The sequence below is a fragment of the Canis lupus genome, chromosome 3 (genome assembly GCF_048164855.1).
Source record: "Canis lupus baileyi chromosome 3, mCanLup2.hap1, whole genome shotgun sequence".
In the NCBI taxonomy this organism is placed as follows: domain Eukaryota; kingdom Metazoa; phylum Chordata; class Mammalia; order Carnivora; family Canidae; genus Canis; species Canis lupus.
In genome coordinates, this window is record NC_132840.1 from 74581428 (window position 1) to 74605582 (window position 24155).

General features: G+C 54.8%; 1 protein-coding gene and 2 long non-coding RNA genes across 33 annotated transcripts in view; 2 read left to right on the top strand and 1 right to left on the bottom strand.

The window, feature by feature from the left end:
• LOC140631113 (uncharacterized) lies at nt 1-4794 on the top strand. Its single transcript, XR_012028774.1, has 2 exons — nt 1-340; nt 1394-4794. It is a non-coding gene; the product is annotated as an uncharacterized lncRNA (long non-coding RNA).
• Nucleotides 4173-24155, bottom strand: part of USP2 (ubiquitin specific peptidase 2) — a 25204-nt gene continuing 5221 nt past the window's right edge. For 3 of the 11 annotated variants that reach the window (XM_072822336.1, XM_072822335.1, XM_072822338.1), the window contains 13 exons: nt 20424-21241; nt 20047-20232; nt 8945-8995; nt 8320-8443; nt 8031-8142; nt 7819-7929; nt 7575-7639; nt 7252-7355; nt 7082-7162; nt 6847-6925; nt 6514-6621; nt 6223-6343; nt 4173-5955 (listed from right to left, as the gene is read on the bottom strand). In XM_072822336.1, coding sequence (XP_072678437.1) covers nt 5868-5955; nt 6223-6343; nt 6514-6621; nt 6847-6925; nt 7082-7162; nt 7252-7355; nt 7575-7639; nt 7819-7929; nt 8031-8142; nt 8320-8443; nt 8945-8995; nt 20047-20232; nt 20424-21200 — 2007 coding nt within the window. In that variant the 5' untranslated portion in view covers nt 21201-21241 and the 3' untranslated portion in view covers nt 4173-5867. Of the gene's footprint in view, nt 5956-6222; nt 6344-6513; nt 6622-6846; nt 6926-7081; nt 7163-7251; nt 7356-7574; nt 7640-7818; nt 7930-8030; nt 8143-8319; nt 8444-8944; nt 8996-11107; nt 11417-11514; nt 11539-12130; nt 12161-12311; nt 12474-20046; nt 20233-20423; nt 21242-21631; nt 21748-24155 lie in introns of those variants that run through there. The other 8 variants (XM_072822340.1, XM_072822341.1, XM_072822339.1 and 5 more) reach the window with 7 other exon arrangements.
• Nucleotides 12828-24155, top strand: part of LOC140631111 (uncharacterized) — a 167494-nt gene continuing 156166 nt past the window's right edge. For 9 of the 21 annotated variants that reach the window (XR_012028763.1, XR_012028764.1, XR_012028765.1 and 6 more), the window contains exons 1-2: nt 12835-12992; nt 13938-14055. This is a non-coding gene — a long non-coding RNA (uncharacterized lncRNA). Of the gene's footprint in view, nt 12993-13937; nt 14056-21659; nt 21806-22449; nt 22653-24155 lie in introns of all 21 variants that reach the window. The other 12 variants (XR_012028755.1, XR_012028758.1, XR_012028759.1 and 9 more) reach the window with 6 other exon arrangements.

The window sequence follows — 24155 nt, forward strand, 5'->3', positions numbered from 1 at the left end:
GAGAGAGAGAGAGAGGCAGAGACACAGGCAGAGGGAGAAGCAGGCTCCATGCACCGGGAGCCCGACGTGGGATTCGATCCCGGGTCTCCAGGATCGCGCCCTGGGCCAAAGGCAGGTGCCAAACCGCTGCGCCACCCAGGGATCCCGAGGGAGGCTACTCTTGGCAGGACGTTACTCAGTCGGCCCCGGGCAAGAGGCCTCGCGGTTTGTTTCCCTCCTTAGGTCACGCGGCTGCGGAGAAGTGCAACAATTCACAGACGACGGCACCGAGGCTTCCCAAGGCCAAGTGGCCGGTGCGATACAGAGGCAAGACTCGAATCCAGGGCCGGGGAAACCCAAGGTACGTGCCTTCCAGGACACACCTGTCTTCCTCTGCTGGGGCCCAGGCTTGTGGCGACAGCGACAGCAGGGAACAGAGGAACCCGGAGTGGGGAGAGGAAACAGAGGCAGCAGATTCTGTGATGCTTAGGCTGCTGTCCTCATACTTGGGGTGGGGGGACCCTTCACCCACAGGCTCTTCTCCAGTCATCTCCTGGGGGGCCCTGTTTTGGGGGGCAAGCCATTTTTCTTGGACCCTTGGATGGGGACAGCTTTCAGAGGGTTTGAGAAGTCAAAAGTATTTACATCATGATGCTAAGATCTTATTTGATCTTATTAAGATCTTATTTGCCTTTTCTTTTAAAAAGTTATATTAAATTATTTATTCATGAGAGACACAGAGAGAGAGGCAGAAGCACAGGGAGAGGGAGAAGCAGGCTCCCCGCGAGGAGCCCGAGGCGGGACTTGATCCCAGGACCCCAGGATCACGACTGAGCCAAAGGTAGATGCTCAACCACTGAGCCACCCAAGTGCCCCCTTATTTCCTTTTCATTTGTGAGCACACAGGACAGGTTTCCAGAGGCTGTGCGGGAAGCTTCCCTCTAGCTTTGCCATTGCCCATCCTCTGGGTAAGGGGAACTTGAGAGATACCCCAGTGATTTCTAGCTCTCTTGGGCTTCTGCTTGTATTACTGAGAGGGCGGCTCCCTGTAGCTCCCCCATGCTGACCCACACATGGTTCTCTCTCCTTGACTCCCTGTGGCTCTTCTTTTTTTAAAAATATTTTATTTATTTATTCATGAGTGACAGAGAGAGAGAGAGAGAGAGAGAGAGAGAGAGAGACAGAAGCAGGCTCCGTGCAGGGAGCCCGACCTGAGACTCGATCCCGGGACTCCAGGATCAGGCCCTGGGCTGCAGGTGGCGCTAAACCGCTGCACCACTGGGGCTGCCCATCCCTGTGGCTCTTCTGCCACCAGGAAGGGTGAGGCCAGCCGGAGGTTGGCTAGAACATTCTGGGACCTCCCGCTCTCCAGCTTTCTCTCCTGCTAATTTGCTACCTCAAACTTCCACTTCAGCCAGACCAGCCTCTTCTTTGTCCCTGGAACATGCCATGTCCTTCCTACTAAAGACAAGTGTCCAGATGGAGAATGCTTTCCTTCCTTGTTCCGAGGGCCAGCACCAGTGGTGTACATTAGGAACCGTCAATCCTGTCCTCTCGTTCCCCTTGTCCACTGCCAGCCCTAGCCTTGACCCTCATCCCCCGGTTTCTGGATCATCTCAAGCTCTAGGAGCCTGGAAGATGGCAGCTTGATCCCAGCCGGCCTTCCGTGATCTCCAAGAGACAGGCTACAGCAAAATATCAGGAAATTAGAAATGCTCGTCCCTTGGATTTGGATCCTCCCTTCTGTGGTTCTGCTTCACTGATTCTGGTTTGGGCAATGCTATACTTACTTTGCATTCCTGAGCCTTTATTGCATGTCGTTTGGAGGCGAAAAGAAGAAACAGCATCCTGAGAGGCTGGGGAACCAAACATTGCCTGAGCATCAGCCACTAAGAGAATGTGGATGTTGATGGCACAGTCCTGGAAATGTGTGTGTGTGTGTAGGAGGTGGACATTTGAATACCTAGTATGTTCCTGACACAACTCTGAGTAGGTATTGTTATGCTCGGATTACAGAGGAGGAAACTGAGGCTCAGAGCAATTAAGTAATTTGCTTGGACTGTAAATGCAAATCTCTCTGCTGCCTGCTGCCTCCTGCTCAGGTGCTCATTTCTGCCTCTAGAGCGACAAAGGGTAGGGGTCCTCAGAGGTGCCTGGTGCCGACCCTGCTGGGGGCTAGGTGTGGGACAGATTGTGGTTTTGCTCTTGGGTGTGTGTGGAAGTACTGAGTCAGGGGGTTCAGCTGTTCCTGCTGTTCAGCTCAGTTCCTAACAGACACAAGGTTGGAAAATTTGCTGCAGAAAGTCCTGAAGAGGCTGTCAATTATTCACCCAGAAGTCAGAGTACTGAGATAGAAATGAGAATTGTCCTGCCTCTGCCTTTGACAAACCAGGGGACTTGAGTCAGCCTTCTCTAGTGCTTGTGTCCTCACTGGCAAAATGAGAATATGGACAAGGTGACCTCTACGGTCCTGACTCTGACGCTTTACGGAAAGAAATATGTATCTTCTGAGCACTGGTCATTAAAAAAAATCTAGAGTAACTCTTTAAATTGGAACCAGAGGCATGAAAGGCCCCCTCACTTGGGACTTTGAGGCGTGTATTTATAGAGAAGTGACTTAGGAGGAAGACACTTGAACTGAGAACTTCCAGGTCCAATCTCCTCAATGCAGATGAGGCACAAGGCCCAGCAAGAGGGAAGTTCTTGCTCAAGGTCACACAAGAACAGTTGCAGAGGGGAGAGCCCCCCCTTTCCTCCCCAGGGGGAGGCCTGCTGGAAGGCAAGCAAAGAATGGGGGAAGAAATCCCAGTTGCTAGGAGGCAAAGCTGATGGATAAAGAAACATGGGGACAGATTGTGTTTGAGATCTGTGTAGCACCCAGACCTGTTGCCATGGGAATGAGAAAGCCACAGGTTAAGTACGGAAGGGAGAGCTGGGGAGCAAGGGTGGAGTGGGCTGAACCCCTGCCCTTGACATTACCCATAGCCCTCTGCTCCCCTGTGGAAGACAACAGAAATGCACAGGTGGCTTCCACATCCAGTGAAAAACTGGTCAAGAGAGACGTGCGGCAAGGTACACTGATTTGGGGCTCACCCATCCCCTTTGCCAGGCGCCTTTTTCCATTGTAAAGACCACGCTGTTCACCTGTAGTTTTGGGGAAAGCAGCTGCCTTTAAAAATCTTATCCTGGGTCAGGCCACTTCCAGGGCAGGCCAGGGAGAAATACCAGGGTTTGAGTCACTGTTTTTCCCACTCCTGGGGAACGCCCAGAAGAAATGATCCCACGACGGTCTCACCCCATGATGTGAGTCTGACAGCAGGCACTGCTGTCTCAGCAAAGACGGAACAGACAGGCCTTGATTTTTTAGTGTCTGGAGCAGGGAGGCAGTTAGGAAAAATCCTGATAAAATACTCAGCTGGTGGAGGCTTCAGCTTCCAGAGTTCTAAAATCAGCGGCAGAAATAGAAAATCTGAATAATACTAAGAATTAAAAAACCGAAGGAGACAGGTCCCTGAGTGCCCCAAAGAGGCAATCTCTTTAAAGGGTTACATCTGTTTTAAATCTTGAAAAAACGCACTTCGGGGAAGGAAACCTTTATTGTAAAAGCAGCTCTTTCTAGGTATTAACAGGGCAAGCTGAAGTCTCTCGTTTATCAAGTGCCAAATCTTGCTCCCCCCCCCCCATCCAGGGACAGCCACTCTGCCCCAAGAGCAAATGTCATTATGCCCAGCCTCTGCTGGAGCTCGTCACGGGTCTGTACAGGCACCTGAGTGTCAAGGGCACTGCGAGTGTCCACACCAGCAGTTAAACGGCAGATGGTCCAGTTAAAGAAGCGTCTACCAGATGTGCCACATTTCTTAGGGGTGAAGAGGGTGTTGAGGTTATGTGGGATGATGCATGCTGAAGTATTGGGGGGGTAGGGACACCTCGCCCCTACGTGTTTTGCCCCCAGGAATAAAGTATCCGTAAACAAATGTGGCAAAATGTTAACTGGTGAATCCAGATGAATAGCATTCAAAACGTGTACTATTTCAGTTGTGTAGAGTTGCAAAATTTAGACTAGAGTGGGCAACTTTTTCGAGAACTTGGAATTCACGGTCTGGCTGAAGCAGTAAAATACCTAGGGACTCATCTGCTCAGAGCTCTTCCTGGGTGCAGACCCTTCCCAAATCAAGATGCCATCACTTACCAACTTCTCAAAGCTATTATTTATTCTGTACAAGGTTCCACTGTACATCAGACATTCTTCTACTCCTGCTTACATAGTAAACAAGTGCACATCAGCCCTTTGGCTCAGGTTCACAGGGCTTCCCTGGGACGGGCGGGGAGGGGGGTCAGGCCGGTTCAACTTGGGGCATCTTTCTCTGATGCCGCCTCCTGGGAGCATTGGCAGGCTTCAGGCTCCAAGGGGCACATGCTGGGCCCAGCTGTGCGGACGCACCGAGCTTCCGTGCCTTGGTGCTGCACAGCTTTACTCTCTCAGCACCGAGTTATGTCCAACCAGTTAGGGCAAAATCACACCCATGGGAGAGAATCGTACAGCTGAGGCAAGAGGTCCCCCAACACCCAGGCTCCGGCTCCCGGGGCAGGACTGCAGACCAATGCCGGGAGGGGCTGAGGGGCGGCATGGGCATCCCTGAGAAACTCGGTCCAAAGGGCCTATGTCTAGGAGGCTCTGAGAAGGGGCGAGGGCACGAAGGTCAAGAAGAAAACACGTTAAAAGGGAATAAATTATGGTTGAGAGTGGCTCTAGGGGTAAGGGGCTTGTGCTATCCTTCCAGCAGCTGGGGAGCAGACCAGGGGGGCGTAGAGGAAGTGGGCAGGAAAAACTTGATACACTACCGGAAGAAATCTCCTTCTACCAACTCTCCTCTCCGCCTCACCGATGCAAACCAAGCCCGGGGTAAGGGCAGGACCCCCATCTCCCCCAGCGGAGTTGAGCAGGGCACTGGGGAAAAGGGAAGAGGCTGAGGGATATTTCAGGGAGGGGCAGTTACCCCCTGGTCCCCAAATGCTATAAGGCACAATTCTTGGAGGCAACTAGATTCCATCCAAAACATTTAAAAAAAAAAAAAAAACCAACAAAAACCCAAAAACTTGTTAGATCCCGGGTCTACTGTGGCTGTGCTTGGGGCTTGGCCAACACCCCCCGAGCACCACTGGGGGCTAGCATCAGAAAAGGTGTATTTGAAGAACTAAAAAAAAAAAAAAAAAAATGACCAGCACAACGTCCCAGCTGTGAAGAGGTGTGAAGGAGAGCATCTCCAGTCTGAAAACTTGTTATGGTAATTAAAAAACAAAAAAGTTGGGTTTTTAAAAACCCAAGTCAGCTCTTTTCAAAGTCGTCCCCTTGTCTGTCCCCCTGGAGTTAGCAGCGTTAAGAGGGCTCTTGGCTCATGGGTGTTTTTCTTGCTTCTGGACCAGTGAGCGGGGGTCCAGGTGAAGACGGGTGCCAGGCTCGGGCGCCGGGGCTTCCGGGCAGCGATCCTCCCAGCAGGCTCCAGAGGGCGCTGTCTTCTCGGGAGGAGCGGGGGCTGGAAGGGCAGCGAGTGGACCAGGATCTGCTCCCCACAGACCGCTGTTGTTTATTACACACAGGAAAAAAAACCACAAGCTTAAAAAATGCAAACAAGAGAAGCCGAGGGGGCACCGTGCCGGCTCCAGGCTCTGCGTCCTGTCGATCTTCATGCCAGGGGCGGCTCGGGAGCTCCTGGTTCCTCGCTCCAGACCCTGACCAGGCTGCAGCCAACTCCTGCTCGGCAGTTTTAGTTTACTTTATTTCTCTCTTATTTGTCAGGTTTTTTTTTTTTTTTTTGTCTTAAAAAAAAAAACCACTTAGGGTGTGGGGCCACCCCGGGGAAGGGAGAGAGGGATAGAGCGCCTCGCTGCTACATGCGGGAGGGTGGACTGGCCAGTTCATAGAAGAGCAGGTAGGCGTCGCTGGTGCGCACTTGGCTGGAGGACATGGGTGTGACGCTGCGGAGAGAGTGGAGAGAAGTCAGAGCCCTGCGGGGGCCCTGGGGACACAAGCTGAGTGCTGTGGGGGGCGGTGAGGGCCCATGGCTCCTCTCCCTGGGTGCCCTGGAGCCCATCTCTTTTAGGAAGTCTGCAAATGGGCAGCAGACTCCTACGTACCACACGGCCTCTTGGCACCGACCTCTCCTATCTGGTCCAAGTGGAAGCCACACAGATGGGCGAGGTTCAGGCGTCTGCCAGCAGGAGCCCCGCCTGAGACCATCTCACCTGGAGTCATTGAAAGTGTGCCATTCGCCTGTCACTGGACTCCGGCAGTAGGCTGTGTAATGGCCGCCCATGGTGGTTCCAGAGTGATTGGACACAGCGTACAGGTTGTAAACAGCGTGGTCTGAGGAGGAAGTAGATGGGTTCAGGCCCCCAGCGTGTTCCTGCCCCACGTTCCCTCTCCCTCCTGCTTTTCCTAACTCACTCTGCAGCCGCTTCCTTCCACCTCTGGGCCTCCCATCGGGATTTTAGGCACTGTGCCTCATTTCTGCCCTCCCAGCTGAAAATACTCACTGGTGTTTTCTGAGGCAAATTCTCTCAGGTCCAGGTCTCTTAGTGGGAAATTCACAAATGTTGTGAGCTTGCTGGTTCGTATTCTGGATTCTGAGAACCGCTTCAGATCTGGTGTTGATGTGAGTCAAGGACAGAAAGGGTGGCGAGGGTAGTCAAAGTAAAGGGGACAGGGCCCTAAGAGGGTGATGCACTTCCCAGAATCAGAAGAGCAAAGGAAGGAAAGGAAAGTCAACCAAATTTCCTTTTTTCCTGCTCTGCTTGCCCTCACTTTGGCCCCTTGTCACCAGCCACTCTCTAAAGGTAAGTCCCCGCCATGGTGGATCTTAAGGATACGGAGCACCAAGATCTTTGGGAACCTCTGGATGGAGAACTTCTTTATACATCGTTTTCTGGCTCGGCAGCGACAGCATGTCTGCAAGACATGACAAACAGCTACAGAGGACTTGGGGGAGAGGTCAGTGGGCCGAGTCTATTAACTCCTAGGCTGCGTCTGCGAGTGACAGGTCTTTCCCAGAGGGGTCTCTTGGGTGTGTGCTCTTGCTCCCACGGCGGGGGGGGGGGGACTTACTGGCTTTTCATCACCATCAAGCACATCCTCTTTGGTGAAGAGCCTCATGCAGTCCGTTAAAGTTACCTCGGGATAACCTCGCTGGGAGAGACAAAGAGTAAAAGTCAGAGGTCAATGACAAGAGAAGGTAAGAGTGGGAGATCCCAAAGTAGGGCAACAGGGGCATGTACCTTAGCGATGGGCAATGAGAGGTCCCAGAAGGGATCAAAGACAGTAGAGCAGTAACCACAGTCAGTACAAGTCAGGGAGCTCTTTAGCTGCCCAACGAAGAGATCTGCGGATGAGATGGAACAGCAGAGCTTAAACTCAGAGAAGGAGCACACATTTCCTCTGGGCTGCGTGCCCTCTGGGTGCTCCTGCCTCTGTCCGTGGGAAACAGGGCAGGAGGGGGGCTCCCTGGGAGAATGATTCATAGGGCTTTTCATGCTCACGCTCTGCTCAGGCAAAAGCAGTGAACAGGGAGAGCAGGCATTCCTCCAATTAATGCACTTACCCCCAATCCGACTGTCTTCCCGTTCTAGATATTTCCTCCACATCTGTCGTCCTTTCTCATCATCACTAGGAACCCGAGAGAGGGAGACAACTGGGTCAGAGTGCATGCCATGAGAAGTCTAAGAGCCTATCAATCTAAATGCTTAATATTCCAAATTCTCTCCAAATTATTACCCCCAAAGAAGTCAGCCCAAAACTCAAGTTCACCAAGTTTTTCTTCCCCACAGCATTCTCCTCTTACTTACGGAAGATGATCGAGGTTCTCGGGGTTGGACTTGGGCCTCACTGTCACTCGGTTCACCTCATTGTGGAGCCCATCCAGAAGGAAGCGAAGAAACTCCTGGGCGTCTTGCTGACTGAGTCCAAAGGAAAGACAGTGAGCAAGGCCTCTTGTTCCAAGAACAGGCCTGCAGGGGCCGGCACCCACCCTGGGGGAACGTGTCTGCAAGGCTCTTACTTATAGCCGACGAAGCGTGGTGCGTATCTCTGGATCTGGGTCTTGAACTCAGATGGGCTCACCACATCGTTGGGGGATGAAGTCCATATGGTTTGGATTAGTTTTGCAAACTCTACCGGGAGGAGAGGGGACACGGAGAGTAGGGGTGACATTTTCTATGAGAAACTCAAACTAGAATCCATCCAAAAAGAAGCTAAAGAAAGAAAAGTAGGAGGGACACACAGAACACACTACTACTACTGCGGCAATACTGGAGCAGACAGAGAGAGTCCAGGGATGGGCTCCTCACCTTCCATGAGGGCTGTGTGTACATTGCTGCTGTGGCTGAGATCCCGCATATAGAGCCTCTGGAGGCAGTAATCCCTCAGCTCCCGGGTGTTGCTCAGGCACTGCAGAATGGAGTTCATGAAGCACTGCAAGAGATCATCTGATCAGTAAGACAGAGACCCCTGTCTGGTCTACTTACATAGTGCTGAAGGCCCTCTGGTTCCTCTACCAAAGAAATGACCACTCCCACAGCCTCAAGTTCCTCTTCTCGTAAGGGAACGAGGCACAGTGAGGCAAGTTCCCACTGCCGGCACAGGTGACGTAACTGCTTATTTACCATAGAGGTGTACAAGAGGGTGTGGGTGAGCTGGACGGGAGTGGGTGGGAAGGGAGGGATGTCCTTAGGATCCAGGGAAGGAGCTGACAGGAGGGCAACTCCCCTTTAGGCAGTGCTTCCTGCTGGGGGCCTGGGAGGGAGGCAGAGCCCTGGCCATTCTATAAAACCCACCATCCAGGACGGGTGGGTCTCAAATGGCTTCTAGAGGAGAGGGAGTCAGTGGCAGCCAGGAAGGAACAATCATTATATGGTCCCAGTCGGGACAGTAGGGGGTGGCCTTAGGAAAGAAGTAGGGCTGGGAAGAGCTCACCGTGTTCCCAAGGTTTCGAAGACCAGCCAGACCCTGGGCGCTCTTAGAATTCTGTAAGCAAAGAACACATGGCAGGTGAGGCTGAAGGCAAAGAGACTGGGCCTGCGCTAGGCTCCCTCAGGCAACCTTCTGCCGAATGGAGCCATGAGCATTAGGCACACATGTTACTCTCTTCAACACACAACACAAATATTCTCCAGGGTTCTCCTTTCTTTGGTCAACATGTGTTTTCTCCTATTCTGTACCTTACTCTTCATTGTCTGCCCTACTGGAGGCTGGAGATTAGAACTGGAGCCTGGGAATTCGTGTGTTTGATTCCTGGCTACAAGGAACTCCGGGTCCCAAATCTGGGCGCTCTCTCAAATGACCCACTTTTCTACCCCTGGATGTCCAATACATGAAGCAGCTGTCATAACAGGCACTTCAAGGAGATCCTGAGACGTTCAATGACAAAACCTCTGAAGTGAGTTTAGACCTTCAGCTGGGGCAAACTGAAGCTGGCCTGCCATTCTGAATTGCCGGAGACAGGTGGAATTCCTTCCAGCTGAGCTCAGCTCCCAAAGGCTGATTAGAGCCTGGAGAATCCTCCCTGCTGGCCTCAGGTTTCCACATCCTGACTGATCACTGGCTGGGAACCCCTCTGAGGACGGCAGACTGTGGCCACTTAGAGGTAAGCACCTGGCTGAAGTGTGCCACTCTTGTTCTCGCCTCTATCGTGGAGGCTGGTGAGGGAGCTGGAGCAAGACAGCAGCTGGGTCCCAGGTCTCTTGGCTAATTCGGGCCCTACCTCGAAGGAGTCAGAAGACCTTTGGGCTCAAAGGGTTAAAGAAACAGTGTGCAGATGAGCCTGCCGCCCCCTCTCTCAGGGAGGGGACGGGGAGCTGGCGACTCTGGAGCAACACTGACTGGGGCATGCGTGGGGCCAGCTCAACCCTGATCAGAACAGGAGCCTGAAATAACTCAGCTAAAATTACTCATGCCGTGTGCTGACAGCCTCAGAGGCTGTCAGCAGCTCAGAGCCCATGAGGTTGTCAGCTTGAGGGGGTGGGGTGGGGAGAGGCAGGCTGAAGGAGGGCTTTTCTCAGGAATTGCCCTGCTGATCCCACAAGTAAGAGGATCCCTTCTTGCCAGGTATCAGGTCTAACACCACCAGGTAGGGAAGGAAATATACTCAGAAGAGAGACCTGGTTTCCACCTGTAGTTAGAGAGCCACGCTTATTGGCAGCAGGCGGGCATAAGCATCCTTGAACTCTGCCAGTGTTGGCAGTATATATATGGCCCCAAACACAAAATTTAAATCTTACCTTTCTGACAGTCTAAACCCTGATGTTCCAGTAAGAGGACCACAACAGAGATAATCCCCTGGACAAAGACCTTATCAGCATTTTCAGGCAGACCTGGAGGACTCCCCAGGGGCCCAACAAAAGCACTGCAGTCTCCGAGCTGCCCATTCAGAACCAAAAGTTAAAGCCTGACCACAGGCTACCCGCTCTCCCCTCCCCCAAGGTCCGATCTTACTCCTTTATTTTTGGCAGTGCTGGTTAGTTCTTACCCCTGTGCCTCAGATAACATCTGTCTAAAGGGGCTGGAGAAGCAAAGCCTGGCGATCATGTCAATGCCCACCCAAGTGGGCCTTCCACTGAGACAGTAGTCACTCAGCACTATTGGGGGCGGCGCAGTGGAAAACTGGATGCATCTCTGTACCGAGGCACTTTGGTGGTGTTGACACGTCTAACTCTGACCCAGCAGAGTGAGGGTCGGGAACAACACGTCATCCCCTGTGGTTACTATTCTTGAGGTTCTGACTCTACTCTGGGCCTGGCGGGTGGAAAGATGGAGAAGGCTCCTTTAAGGCTTTGCTAGGACCCTCTTTTTTTTTTTTTTTTGTAGGGGGTGGAGGTGGCTTGTTCCTTTGTCTAAAATTTCCCAAGTTCAAAATTACTTGCCAATTTCTACGCGCTCTGTAGGGAAGGTGGCTGGATAGGAGGAGTGCAGGGGGGGGCGGGGGGAGTGGAGGGGAGAGCAGGGCTGGTCTAAGCCCAGCCAGATATTCTTCGGCCATGAATAGGAAATCAGGAGCTCCAGGGAAAGTCAGCACTTTCCATTCTACAGAGGAACAAAATGTCCCAGGAGTGACCTTTCTTATGGTGAAAACAATCCTACCTCAGGGCCTGACGGCGAGAGGCTAGAACCAAGAGGTCGGCAGAGACCCCACACAGCGAGCCTCTCAGAGCCTCTCCCCAGGGGAGCAGGAAAGGGCTCCAGCTGCGGTGTGGAGCGCATAGGGAAGGACTCCAGAGGGTCTGGATTAAGAACTTGGTTACAATTAGTCCTCCGCCAACCTAACCTTGACTTAGGGGGCAACCACTGTCCTAAAAAGCAGATGTCACCTCCTCAGTCAGTGCACGGGCAGCATTCACCCTCCGTGGCGGGGCGGGGGGCTCAGGGAGAGCCCGTGCTGGGTTAATGGGGAGGACACACTAGGGGATGTGGGTCACAGAAGCAAGGCTGACTGACGTTTGCGCCTTCACACTCAAGACCCCGGTAAAGGGCTTTCCTGCTTACTTCACCTGTGCCATGAGGGTCAGCCATGAGTCCTGGCCGCAGCCAAGGAGCCTGGTGTGGCCCTGGCACGGGGCAGTGCACGCACTGCCAACTCGGGAGCTGGTGCCTGTTACGTAAGATCTGTCAAGCTCTGGCCCCTTCTCCCTTCCCGAAGGGGGCAGTGCCCAGCCTCTGGCCCCGGCATTACCCTGGGGCGGCTACTTCATTTGAGGGCTCCAGCGCGCACTTAGCAGAACTGGGGAGGGCCGGGCCGGAGAGAGAAGTTGCCCTCTTTCACCTGTGTGCGACTCCTCTGCCCTTCACAGGGTCAAAGGACCCCCGCTACCAACCCTTCGGGGGAGCGCCCTCGGGGCCAGCGAGGAGGGGGCGGCTCTGGCCCGCCAGCTTTTTCTTGCTGGGCTTCTGGCCTTGGGGTCGCAGCCGCGGAGTCCAGCGCGCCGCCGGCTCCCCCACAGCGGGAACCGGTCAAGGTTACGCTTTCCTGCACCTGTCCCGAGAGGTGCCGCGCATTAGGAGCCCACGGGCCACCTGGTGCCGGGGTCACGGAGGGGGGGGGCGGGGGAGGGAGGAGGGGCTGGGACCTCGACAAGGGGAGGGGGCCGCGAGTAAGCCTGAGATCACCTGGGGAGGGGGCATTCCTTGCCGGGAGACCCTGGGAAAGGAGGGGTGGGGGCCGGGAGAATCCATCCCCCGGCCGCCGGGGCGCGCGGCACGGGGCGGGGGGGGGGGGGGGGCGCGTCCCGGGAGGCGGCGGAAGCCCAGCGCCCCCGGCGTGGGGGTCCCGGGAAGGGGCCCCGCGTACCTTGGCTTTGTTGAGCAGGAGCCCCACGAAGGTGGAGAGCAGCAGGGAGGGGGAGAGCGGGGAGCGCGGCCGCAGCTCCTTGGCGAGGGCGGGAAAGGGGGCGGCTGCGGGCTCCTCGGGCAGGGTCACGGTGTAGGAGGTGCGCATGCTGGGGGGCGGGCGGCGGGCTCGGACCCGGACCCGGACCCACGCCTAACGGCGGCACGGGGAGCGCGGGGGCACCGCGCGGGGCCACGGCCCGGACGCCGAGGCCGGTCAGGCCGCCACGGGACACGGCCCGACCGCGCGCTCCTCCGCCCCAACCTCCCCGGCGCGCGCCGCCAACCGCCCCGGCTCCCGGCTCCCCGCTCCCGGCTCCCCGCTCCCCGCTCGCGCGCTCCGGCAGACTGGCGGCCCCGCCGGCGCCTCGGGCCCCGCGACGTCAGCGCCGGGGGCGGGGCCAGACGCCAGCCCCGCCCCCGCAGGCCGCGGCCCCGCCCCCAGCGCCTGCCCGCGGCCCCGCCCGCCCCCGCCCCTCCGCCGCTTGGCCCGGGGCCCCGCCGCCCCCCGCCCGCTGACCGCGCGGGCCGGGACACCGCCGAGGCCCGGCGTCCCCGGGAAGGGGGCGGGACGGGCGGCCGAGCCCCCCGCCGGCCTCGGGGTCCGGACCCAGGAGGACCCCGCTGGACCAGGTCAGCCCCGGTGAGCTTCCCCCCTCCCGGGCGGCTTGCGGGTCCTGACCCCCGGGGGCGGCCGGGCCGTTGGCGAACCCGTTGAAAGTTCCGTGCGCTCCCCCGGGGCAAGATGCACTTGCACGCAAACTTTTTTTGCACGTTGCTCAGGGGGGACTCAGGCCCGCTTGGAGCCCGACACCCACACAGCCGGCGAGGGTCGCGATGGGCCCCCCGGGGTGAGGAGGATGGATTGACGTGGGGTCGGCACTGAGCTCCCCGCTCCGTCCCATCTCACCCCAGTCCCAGTCCGTCCCGCTATCAACAGAGGCAATGCTCCGATGTTATAAGGTACAAGAGGTCACTGTCCCATTTGGCCCCAGGGAAGAACATTTTCTGGCTTCTTCTATCCAGTTACCCAACTCCAGCTCTCAGAGAATCTCAAATTTTGATTTGTTTTGGGAGGTGGGGAGAAAGTACCACGGCGGTGGGGAAGCAGATGCTCAGCTGGGGTGGGGGCGAGTGTACTGCTCTGACCCTGAGGGCGGCAATGCTTGAAGAGCAGAGGTCTTCCCATTTTGTTTTGGATGCTCCACCCCCCCTCACCTATGGGGACCCACACAGAATCTGCCTAGAGAAAGTATCTTGTTTGGATCCTGCTGGCTATTTTTAGCTAGTATTTTTAGCATTTAAAAATACTCTGAGAAGCAGCAGCGTGTGCTGTTACTCATCTGTGGCCTCCTTCTGTTCCTCTCCGCGTGCTCATCCCCACATGTACACGCGCACTGCACACACGACCACAGCCACATGGGGGGATGTATCCAGGACACATGTATGGAGGGGATGAAGCTACTTGATGGTAAGCGAGGGGGGGCACAGAATGAGGTTGGTGAGCTCCCCAGTCACTGTCTTCCCTCAGTGACCAAATCCTGGACACATTGCTACAGCCTTTTCCTCCCTGCTTCCCTCTTTCCAGGCACACTCTTTCGAGCCAGTCCTACAGTGTCTGCAGGAATGCGTGCATTTAATGACGCCACACCTCTGCCCCCAAACACCTGGAGCACCTGACTCTTGCATCCAGTCCAGAAGCTGAGGTAGTTCTGTCGGTGAGGCTGTCTGTCCACAGACTCCTTCCATTGTCACCACCATGGCTCTTCTCTGATCCCTGCTGCTAACCAACCTGCTCTTATTTCTCTGCTTCAGCACTTGCCATCTCTCACTTAAAAGACAAAACTGCCACTGATTAAGTACTTACTAAATGCCAGGCACTGGCTAAGTACTTTATATACATTATCCCAGTGAACTTGCATAATTAACACAATGATGGAGGAGCTATTATCTCTATTTTCCAGATGAAGGACCTTAAGTCCTGAGAGGTCAGATGACTTGCCAGAACCACAAAGCTAATAAATGACAGTGTGGGGCTTTGAACCCCAACCTGTCTTATGGCAAAACCCATGCTTTTAACAATTACCAGGAGATTCTGGAATCCCCTTTCCTGCTCCCTGCCATTACTGGCTTACGAATTCTGCTCAAACCTTGAGTTTTCCACCAAGCCCTCTCTAAAGAACTCCATCCAGCTCGAAACACCCCATTACTGCATACCCCTTGTCTGCTGGCATTCAGGTTACACTGTACTAATTTATCTTAATATGTTTATTTTTGTTTTATAAGTGTCTTTAAGTCTTCTGTAAAGGGTTTTAGATCATGTGTTGATTATGCCATCACACTGAAACCTCCTCAGGGTCAGGGCTGTGGATTCTCTTAGTGGGTGCTTCATAAATGGTGTTGATCTCATCTCTAAGTGGGGGCCAGACCAGGCTCTGTGGGGTATTCTGGAAGTCCCACTGAGCCTCACAGGGTGGGGTGAGTCTGGATTTGCATGTTGAGTAAGCACTGTCTTGACAGGTGCTCACCTATGGGAGCATTGTGCCTTTTGTTCCATGACTTAAGCCAGCGATAGGAGTACTCCCACCCCAGGACATCCTGGCATTCTGCTAGCACACTCACTCCCTCTTTCCTGGAATGTAGAAGGTTAGGGACATTGCTGGGAGCAGGGGGGTCTAGATGAGGAAAGCTACTTGCATGGGAGCTCTTTGAGAAGCCTGGGGTACATGGAAAGAATTCACATAGGGTCTGGTCTTGTCAAGCAGGTCTGACTGCTGCAGGACACAACCAGCAAGGAACCATGGCTCATTTCTCAATTGGCCAACCCCCCACGACACCCTTTCTCCTCGGTGCCATTTCGCGAAGTGGGACGGGTAAAGGATGCATGTAGTCTTCTGGGATCTGAACCTGGCTCCGGTTCTGTGACTCTTTGCCTCAAATGTGCTGAGCTAATCTGAACGGGGCTCATTCCTCCAGCCTGAGACTGCCATTTCTCAGAGCCTGTGCTTGGCCTGTCTTCCCTGTGGTTAAGAAAGTTTCTTCACCTCAAATCCTTTTTGGCACGGATGGAGTATAAATAAATTAGAGTCAGGGTTAGCTCTGTGAGGGTAGTACTGAGAGTATCCTGCTTCCTCAGATCTCACTGATGGCTTGGTTCACGGTTTTGAAACACTGTTCAGACCCAGGCAAATGCTTCCCTGCGAAGCATGTACCTGTAATGACCACCACAAGTGGATAGACTGGTGGCTCCATTGCCTGATTGAACTGTTAGGGGTGCAGAGTTCTTGTTGGGGGTTGGGCTCCCAGCCCACAAGTGCTCCAGGGGATAGAGGGCCCTTTGCTTCCCTGCATCTCTAGTTCCCATCCCAGGAGGCCAAAAGCTCTGTACTCCTTTGAGCCCTAGGGCAGTCTGGCCTAAACCAGCTGGATTCCAGAGGCCCACACACTTCCCTCCCTTGCTTATATTTCTGTGCAGGTGCCAGTTTTACCTATCCATTGAGGTGAGAGGGTGTAGGGGGCCATGTGTGACGCTCTGGGCCTTGAACAGGATGTTCATTTCTGTACCTGCTGGTCAGTGGAGCGGCTCCCCCACGGGCAAGGAACATTTTGCCAGGCTCCGATTAACTTTTCCCTTGCTGAGCCCCATTCCAGCACCACATTAATTCATGAAGACATCCTGGAGCGGGGTGGAGGAGGAGGCAGGGAGGCTGATGCCGGGCGCTGATTAAGAAATTGAGCCTGGGTAAGGTAGCACTGGGGCCACCAGCCAGGTCACAGCCCATAGCTGGTCTTCAAGGGATGGAGACTATCAATATCTTGCTGACTCTGAACACAAACCCAAAGCGTTTGTCCTTTCTCAGCAGCTAGTACTCCTCCTGGCCCTGGGACCCTCTCCCTAAGGTCTCCCGTGAGCGTGAGAGTGTGTGACCTTCCCATGCTGTCCACAGAGATTCAAGCCCTCAGGAAGTGGGTGAGGGCAGCCCTGGGGTCTCAGGCTGCTAAGCTGGATAAACAAGACGGGGGTGGGGGGGTGGGGGGGGATGCACTTCAGCGTGGCTGAGTAAACAGAGAGAGAAGGCAGGGAAGGAGAGAGGTGGGTCACACTTCTCTGCTCCTCACCCAGGACCCTCAGGGCAGTTCTTGCCGCCTTTATCTTGTTCTCTTTGGAGTAACCCCTGCTCACTGCTTGGCAGCAGTCAAGTTCAAAGTCCCACCCAAGAGTGAAATCACATGACCTCCGCTTACATAATCTCCCTGTCACTTAACAGCTGGGAACCCAAGGCTTCTGGAGATGAGTCAGCAGCCCCTTGGCAAATAGGACCCAGGTACTCTAGGTTCCCAGACCTTTTGCTCCTAGCAATAGGTTTCAGAGCAGAGGGCAAGGGTCTAGAAGAGGCCACGTGGGGAGAATAGGCCGGCAGGCTCTGAGCCTCACTCCCTGGCTCTGCATCTGAGCAGCAGGTACTTTGCCTGATGACTGTGCCCTGGAGGGCCCTGTGCCAACCCCAGCGTTTCTTGGGGAGAGCAGAGGGTAGCCGGGGCAGGGCAGGGCGGGGCCAGGTGAGGGCAGGGCTGAGGCGGGTGGGCAGAATGCCAGGGCTGGGGAGGGAGCAGTTGGAGGGGTGGAGCGGGGGAGGATTAGGCTGGATTGTAGGGGTTAAAGCGCAGCCCTGGCAGGGCTCAGTGGGAACAGCTTGTCCTTCCATAGGCCCAGGGAACAAGAGAGGTGGGGCCAAGGGGGGCCATAACTGGGTTGGGCGTTTGGGCTCCTGTTTTCTGCAGGGCCAACCCACCTGGCCTGGCTTGAGTTCCCACAGGCAATGAGTGGGGGTGGTAGTGAAAGCTTTTTTTTTTTTTTGCCATTTCTGAACCATCAGTCCCTCCCCTCCAATCTGTCTGCATTTTAAACAGAAGGCGGAGCCTGGGGCACCCTCATTATCCTAGGCTGAGAGGCACCTCCATGGGCTGGTGTTTTGTTGGTGCTTATGCAAGCATGGGGAGGGGGTCAGAATTCATGTCCACCCACCACCACCAGTCCTTTACTTGTGCTTAGCTGAGTCTGTAATATCCCAAGTTCATGTTGACTGTTACTACGAATGAGGGGAATGAGCCTGGTTAGAACTGTTCTACTCCCTGGTTGGGGACCTGCTTTTGACTCCCCATTATGTATGTCAGATGTAGTTTAAGTCAGCCACCCGGAGAGCCCTTGGGGCCACGGCCACCCCAGGCGACCTTGGGTGGGAGTCAGGTCACGCTGGGCCTGGCCACGTGATACAAGGGTGGTCACCTCCCCGTTCCACTCAGCTGCCAAATGCCCCTTTTCTATCTCCTTTTCTACCTACTCTTCCATTGCATTTTGTAGGTTTCAGATTCCTTGACATCCACTGTTTGCTTTGAGCCTCATGACAGCCTGTGAGGTGGGCAGGGCAGGTATGACCCATCCCTTTTATGGATGAGGAAACAGACCTCAGATGAGAGGTGTCTAAGGTTAAAGAGGCAAACTGTTCGTTCCAGCCTCAGGTGACCTCTCCCTTTCCCACCACCTATGACACTTACCAACACCCTGGGCTGCCTTTTATTGCAACTATCATAAGAACTTATTTCCTCCAGCAGAAATCTCTCTTGCCTCCCAAAAGTGCCTAGAAGGGTACAAGGAGGACTGCCATTTATTGAGCACCTACTATGTGCCGTACAACCTTTGATTCCTCATGATAATCTACAGAGTGGGAGCTACGAACACTGGTTACATAGAGGGAATAGGTTCAGAAGTTAAGGAGCTTCTCTGAGGTTGCACTGCTAGTAAGCGGAATACCGTGAATGAATGCATGAGAAGCTCAGATCCCCCAAACGGAGATCTGAAAAGATGCTGGACCCACTTTTAGAAAGATGTGGTCCAGGTCCCTTGAGCAGGGCTATTCTCTCCTCAGGAGATGGAGCTGGCAGCAGGATGTAAGGCTGAGAGCAGTGAGGAGAGAGGGTGAGGCTAATTCAGGGTGTTACATCACAGACCCATGGGGGCCTTTTCCCACTGGTAGTGTCTTCTTGAGTGTGAGCTCAAGGTGAGACACTAGCTCCATCGTAGAGTGTTACTGGCTACTTAAGTGTGCTGCGAGCTGTTTCTGGATGGGAAGGAGGGGTGTTAGGGTGGCTGAGTTTGCCCAAGGGCAGTCTGCTACCCCTCCAAGGTCCTCTTTCAAAACTCTCCTCATCTGGTCCTGGAGGTGGAGGAGGGGCTCAGGTGTCCCCTGTGAGAGGGTAGAGGGCAACAGACCCCAGGGAGGGAGGCTTGAAATAGGCCTGTGTAGGAAGGAGGCAGAGTCCCAGTGGAGTTTGACTCCCCCCATAAAGGAGGAGACCTTGCTTTCATGATTGGGGCTGAGGGTGGGTCTGCAGTTTCATCTGTGGAGAGGAGGTTTTCAAACTTCAGCATCCTTAAAGGTTACCCGAAGAGCTTATTAAAAGGGCAGATTCCCAGGCGTATCCCTAGAGAGTTTGATTCAGGGGATCTGGGTGGGGCCCAGGGCCCTGAATTATTAAGCCTCACAGGTGATTCCTGCAGACTTCACTCTGAGGAACACTGTGTACCCTAAAGAATCTTTCTCTTCTGAGCAAAGGGAGGGAGCCTCCCAGAGGCCTTTAGAGCCCATCCACTGAGAGCTGCTTTCTGATTGCCCCTGAGATGAGCCACACCAGACACGTCCAAGTGAATCATGCTCTAGTCTAACCACACGTCCCTCTGGTAGCACCTATTTCTTCCAAGGCCAGCCTCTGTTGTCCCCTACTCCTCTTCCACATTAGCCCTTCAACATAGCCAGCCTTGTCTTGTCAGGTTCTGAATGTTCTGGGAGGCACCAACTTTTGTGTCTCCCTTGGCGCTTCACAGACAGCCCAGCAAGGCCAACACTCTCTAAGTAATGTTATCAAAGTTGTCCTCTCAAGACCTTTAGTTATGGCAGGCTTAAAGGTCTATGACCCAAAGCCCTGTGCCAATCTTGCACACCTGCTCCATTTGTCCGGATGAGCCTACTAAGCAGCATTTATTTCTTGCTGTGGCACAGCTATTATTTCCAAAAGGCACCTGTCCTAGAAGTAGGGGACTGGTACATAAGGTAATGAAGGAAACATAACACCCAGCTCTTCCTGCCCATTGGCTTGTCTATCCACTCACCTACCCACCCATCCATCCACCCATCCATCCATCCATTCATTCATCTGCCCACTCACCCATCCACCCATCCATCCATGTACCCATCCATGCAATCAGCAGATTAGTGGAACTCTCTCAGCGCTAGGCACATGGGGAGGCATCTAGAGATATGATTTCTTTCTCATCCTCTGAGAGCTTGCCACTCTATGTGTACACCAATAACTAAAGAAAAAGCAGGATGTAGTCAGTACCCCAGGGAGGTGTGTTCACAGATTAGATGCAAGCCAGCTCTTACTGTCTCTGGCAGAGCTCTTCCTTTCTTCTAGTTCAGGCAGGACCGGAATATAGAGGTATGGGATTGTCTAAAGCCCTAGACAAAAATTTCTCCAGCATCTTCTCCAAAGACACATGATAAGCACTGCTGTCCATACACCCTGGTCCCCCCTCCTTCTGATGTCTTATGCCCTGATGTTAAACCAGGTGCTCAGGCTGGGAAGTAAAAACTTGAGCAGGAGGAGAGATGCAACCAGAGCAGGGAGGTTTCTCTTACCACAGGGAACACGGGTGGTTTGGGGACCTCAGCATTCAGTTCAGGATGGTGTGAGGCCTGCAGGAGACCCTGGTATGTTGGGTGGCAAAGTGGAGGGTGAGGACTGCAGTGTATGTGGGGGTAGCTGAACATTTCCGAGAGCACTGCTGGATCGTTGTCGGGTGCATGGGTCCTGAAATGGGTTTCCTAGGGAGAGTGGGAAAGCCCCTGAGCAAGAGTACCAGACATGCTGAGATGACTTCTCTGGCTGGGGCCGTAGGATTTGGAAAGGAAACCTCCGGCTTGGATCAGATGGGGAGTTCTCCCCTCATCCTGGGTGTTCTACATCATTTGCTGCCTCCCCAGTCCATCACCGGGTCCCCAAGGGGCAAACTCACCATGGTGTCTCGCCCTGGGGAGCTGGAGAGGCTGGACCCAGGGGCCTGGCCCTTGCTTTTCTCCCATAGAGTGTAACGGCCGCTGGGTCGGTAGGTGGGGCTGAGGACTTCAGGGACTCTTGTGGGAGGCACCTGGGTGGGCAACTGAGGCGCACTGCCCTTTCGACCATAGTTCTCCAGGTAGTCGGTCAGGTACTCGGAGCGGCTGGCTGCCTGGTAGAGGCCCTGCAGGGCACACAGCTCCTTGCGCGTGCGGGCCAGCATGGGGCTGCGGCCCAGGTTCCCAGGATCTATCCGGTAGCTATCTGAGGTCCGGAGGCTGGAGAAATCCCGAGCCAGGTCTGATTGACTGTTCGACCTCCTTTGGGTCAGGGTTACACCCTGGTCGCGGGCAGTCACAGGCAGGTAGCTGAGGGAGCTGTTGGTCACTCCATAAGGGAATCCACTGCCCCCGCTGAGTCCACTCCCTGAAGGCCGTTCAGTGCCCCGAGTCTGGCTCTCGGCCCGCTTACCACCCCCAAGGATATCGGCTCTCAGCAGGGGGCGGCCCCTGTCATAGTCCAGGAGGGAGGAGGGGCCATAGGTCCGGGGCCGGGTGAGGAAGCTGGTTGGGGGGCCTGGCTTAAAACCAAGCTTCTCCTTCTCCAGGAAGGAGGCAGCCAGGTTGGCTCCATAGGAAGAGGGAGTGTAGGTGCCATAGCCCGATTTGGCATAAGGGGCATCTGTGTAGCGGGTCGATTCCGTGTAGCGCTTCAGGGTGGAGGAGAGCTGGGACATCCTTCAGGGTGGCACTCAGTGGGGACTGGGAGCCTCATGGGCTGAAAGACAAGGAAAGCAGTTGTCAGAGGACCCTGCCTGGTTTCAGGCTCCCCCATACCTGCTCTTCATCCCCAGCTCGATGTTCAGCTCGTAGTTCTCAGCCAGAGACAACACCGTCCATTTCCTCAAGAGGTGGGCCCACCACTAAGAAACACACCCATGCCTGTGTATACGTGCACACGTATACAGGCTTATGCACAGGTTTGCACGTTACCTGTGCATTCACACCTGAGTGAGAGCATCAGACATGAGGTGGCTTTTATAAACCACACAGGGCCATTGCTGTCAGCACACCCTGGCTGCTCTGAGGGCTCCCTTGCAAAGACCCAGTTCTGAGGGTGGGACTGCCCTACCCTCAGCCGCCCTCCAGTGACCCATGGTATTCCAACCCAGATCTCATCTGCTTCCTCTCTTCAGCTACCGCCCTCAACTCCTGGGTTGAAAATACTGGACATTTTAAGAAGTATTAATTCTTCCTGCTTAAAGGAGAGGCAGGATTCTTTTTGGAATCATACATTGTCTGAGCTGGAATGGCCCGACGATCATTTGGTCATAGATCCCTGGTGAGCAAAAGGAGGGTCATGAGAGGCTAGGGGAGGAGGTGGTGAGTGAGCATGTGGCAGAAAGTGGACTTGACCTCAGTGTCCAGATCCAATCCCACAATTCTTCCCTGGACATGGTCACCTGCTGTGGTGGGGCATCCTCATGTGGCAGAAATTACCCTCTTCATGGATCTAACTCATATGCTGTTTTTCTCTTTAAAGATTTTATTTATTCATCAGAGACAGAGAGAGAGAGAGAGAGAGAGAGAGAGAGAGGGGCAGAGACACAGGCAGAGGGAGAAGCAGACTCCATGCAGGGAGCCCGATGTGGGACTCGATCCCGTGACTCTGGGACCACGTCCTGAGCCAAAGGCAGATACTTAACCGCTGAGCCACCCAGGCATCCCTAACTCGTGTTTTAAGTGGAGTTGGGGTCCTGTGGACTTCCAGGGGTTCCTCTCTGCAACAGCCAACCAGCTGATGCTGATGACTTGGGCAAAGGGGGCCCCCTAGAGGCTAAGATCCTTCAGTACAGGCGGTACTCCCTGTCTCCACACCCCGCAAGTGGGGCTGGGGTGGATCTGGTGAAGGCACACAGAAATCTCTGAACTGAGGAGTTGTAAGGATCCTAAAGAATCATCTGTTTTAACCTCTCTGTGGTACAGATGGGAACAGCGACACTGATTTGCCCAAGGTCACAACTAGCAGAGCCAAGACTGGAATCCAGGTCTTCCAGGTTTCTAGCCCAGTACTCTTCCTACTGGACCTTGTTTCACCCCTCCCCATCCAGTTTAGGCTCACTTGAGGACTACCAGAGTCCCTCCATCACCCTACGTGCACAGGCTTCATCTGGAATGGAGCTGATGAGGTATGAGGGGCAAAGATGCTATGGAGAAGAGGAACTTGGGGGAGCTCGGGGGGAGGGGGCTCCTGGGAAGGGTAGGCAGAGCCTTCCAGGAACCTCAGAGTAGTGGTACAGGGCTGGTTTTGACTTGTCTCGTGACTGACTAGCTAGGTGATTTTGCACTAGTCATTCAGCCCCTCCGAGCCCCAATCTCCTCACCTGTACAATGCGTATAATCATCATCATTATGGTCCCTACCTCACAGGGTTGTTGCGAGGAATAAATGAGATAATAACACGTGGAAGCCCTCAACTATGACAGTGGTTATTATCTCTTCCCCCAACCCCCGCCAGGCTCTGGGCCCCTCCTTCGTAGGCCTATAATAATGTCAGGGCTGGCCGTCTCCCGGCCTGGCCGGCTTCTGACCTCAGCCCTGGGCGCCAGGCTTCCCTTGCGTCGCTCAGTGAGATGTGCGGGTGAGCGGGCAGTGGGCAGAACCCAGCCGTGCTGCAGACACTGGCTCGGGCAGCCCACAGCCTGCCCTAGTCTGGCGGCCCAGCACGTTTGGGCAGAGAGGAGCTGGTGCCAAGCCCTGGATGCTGATGGCTTGGCAGAGTGCCCTAGAAACTCAGTCCGTGCAGGGCGTGGGATAGGTGCAGGGGGCGGGAGATCACCAGGTGGCAACCTCCATATGGGTCCTAGAACAGAACTTCTAGAGCCTGCCAGAGACTGGCAGCAGTTTTCAGTCTGGGCTGCCTCCAAAAGGCCAGGTCCACATTTACTGTACGCTTTTCCCACCTGTCCTGGGGGACCTCCGTCTTTGCGTACACACCCTTGCCCACTGCGCTGCCACCTCCAGCACAGCTCCCACTCCTTTCTAGGAAAAAGGTAACTGGAGGGGGATCTTGTGCAGGGTTAGAGGGGAACCATAGCTCTCCTTCCATCTGCTCAGCTTTCTGGGATACAGAGGAGAGCGTGAAGGCTGAGGGAGGCCGGGGGAGACACAGACGGAGGCACCAGGGTGGGGGCATGGGACGAGTCCTGCTCTATTTCACTTTGGAGAAACTCCATCAATAATTCAAAGTCACAGAGACTCCAGGTCTCAGGAACTGGGCTCTGGGACACCAGGCAGCCAATCAGATATGACCTCCCCCCTCACTCTCCCCCCCAGGGCATGAGCTCATGCCTCCTCCCCTGGCTCTCACTCCCCCTCCTCCACACTAAGACTCCCAGGGAACTGGTATTCTGCAGGCAGTGCCCCAAACTCGTGACCTCTCCTGGCCCTGCTAGTGACGCAGAAGTGCTGGGGCTGAACAAGTTACAAGGGACAGGGACAGACAGCCCCAGGAAGGCCTGCAAGTATTCCTTGGGAAGGGTTGCGGCTAGAGGTAGAGTCCCACCTTCTGGCCCACAGAATCCCAGGAGGGCTCCTAAGTCCCCGCTCTCCTGTGCACTCCAATCTGGCAGGCAAGTGGCAGACCTCCGCTTTGCCACAGCAGCCCCGGCGGGTCATGCCATCACTAACAG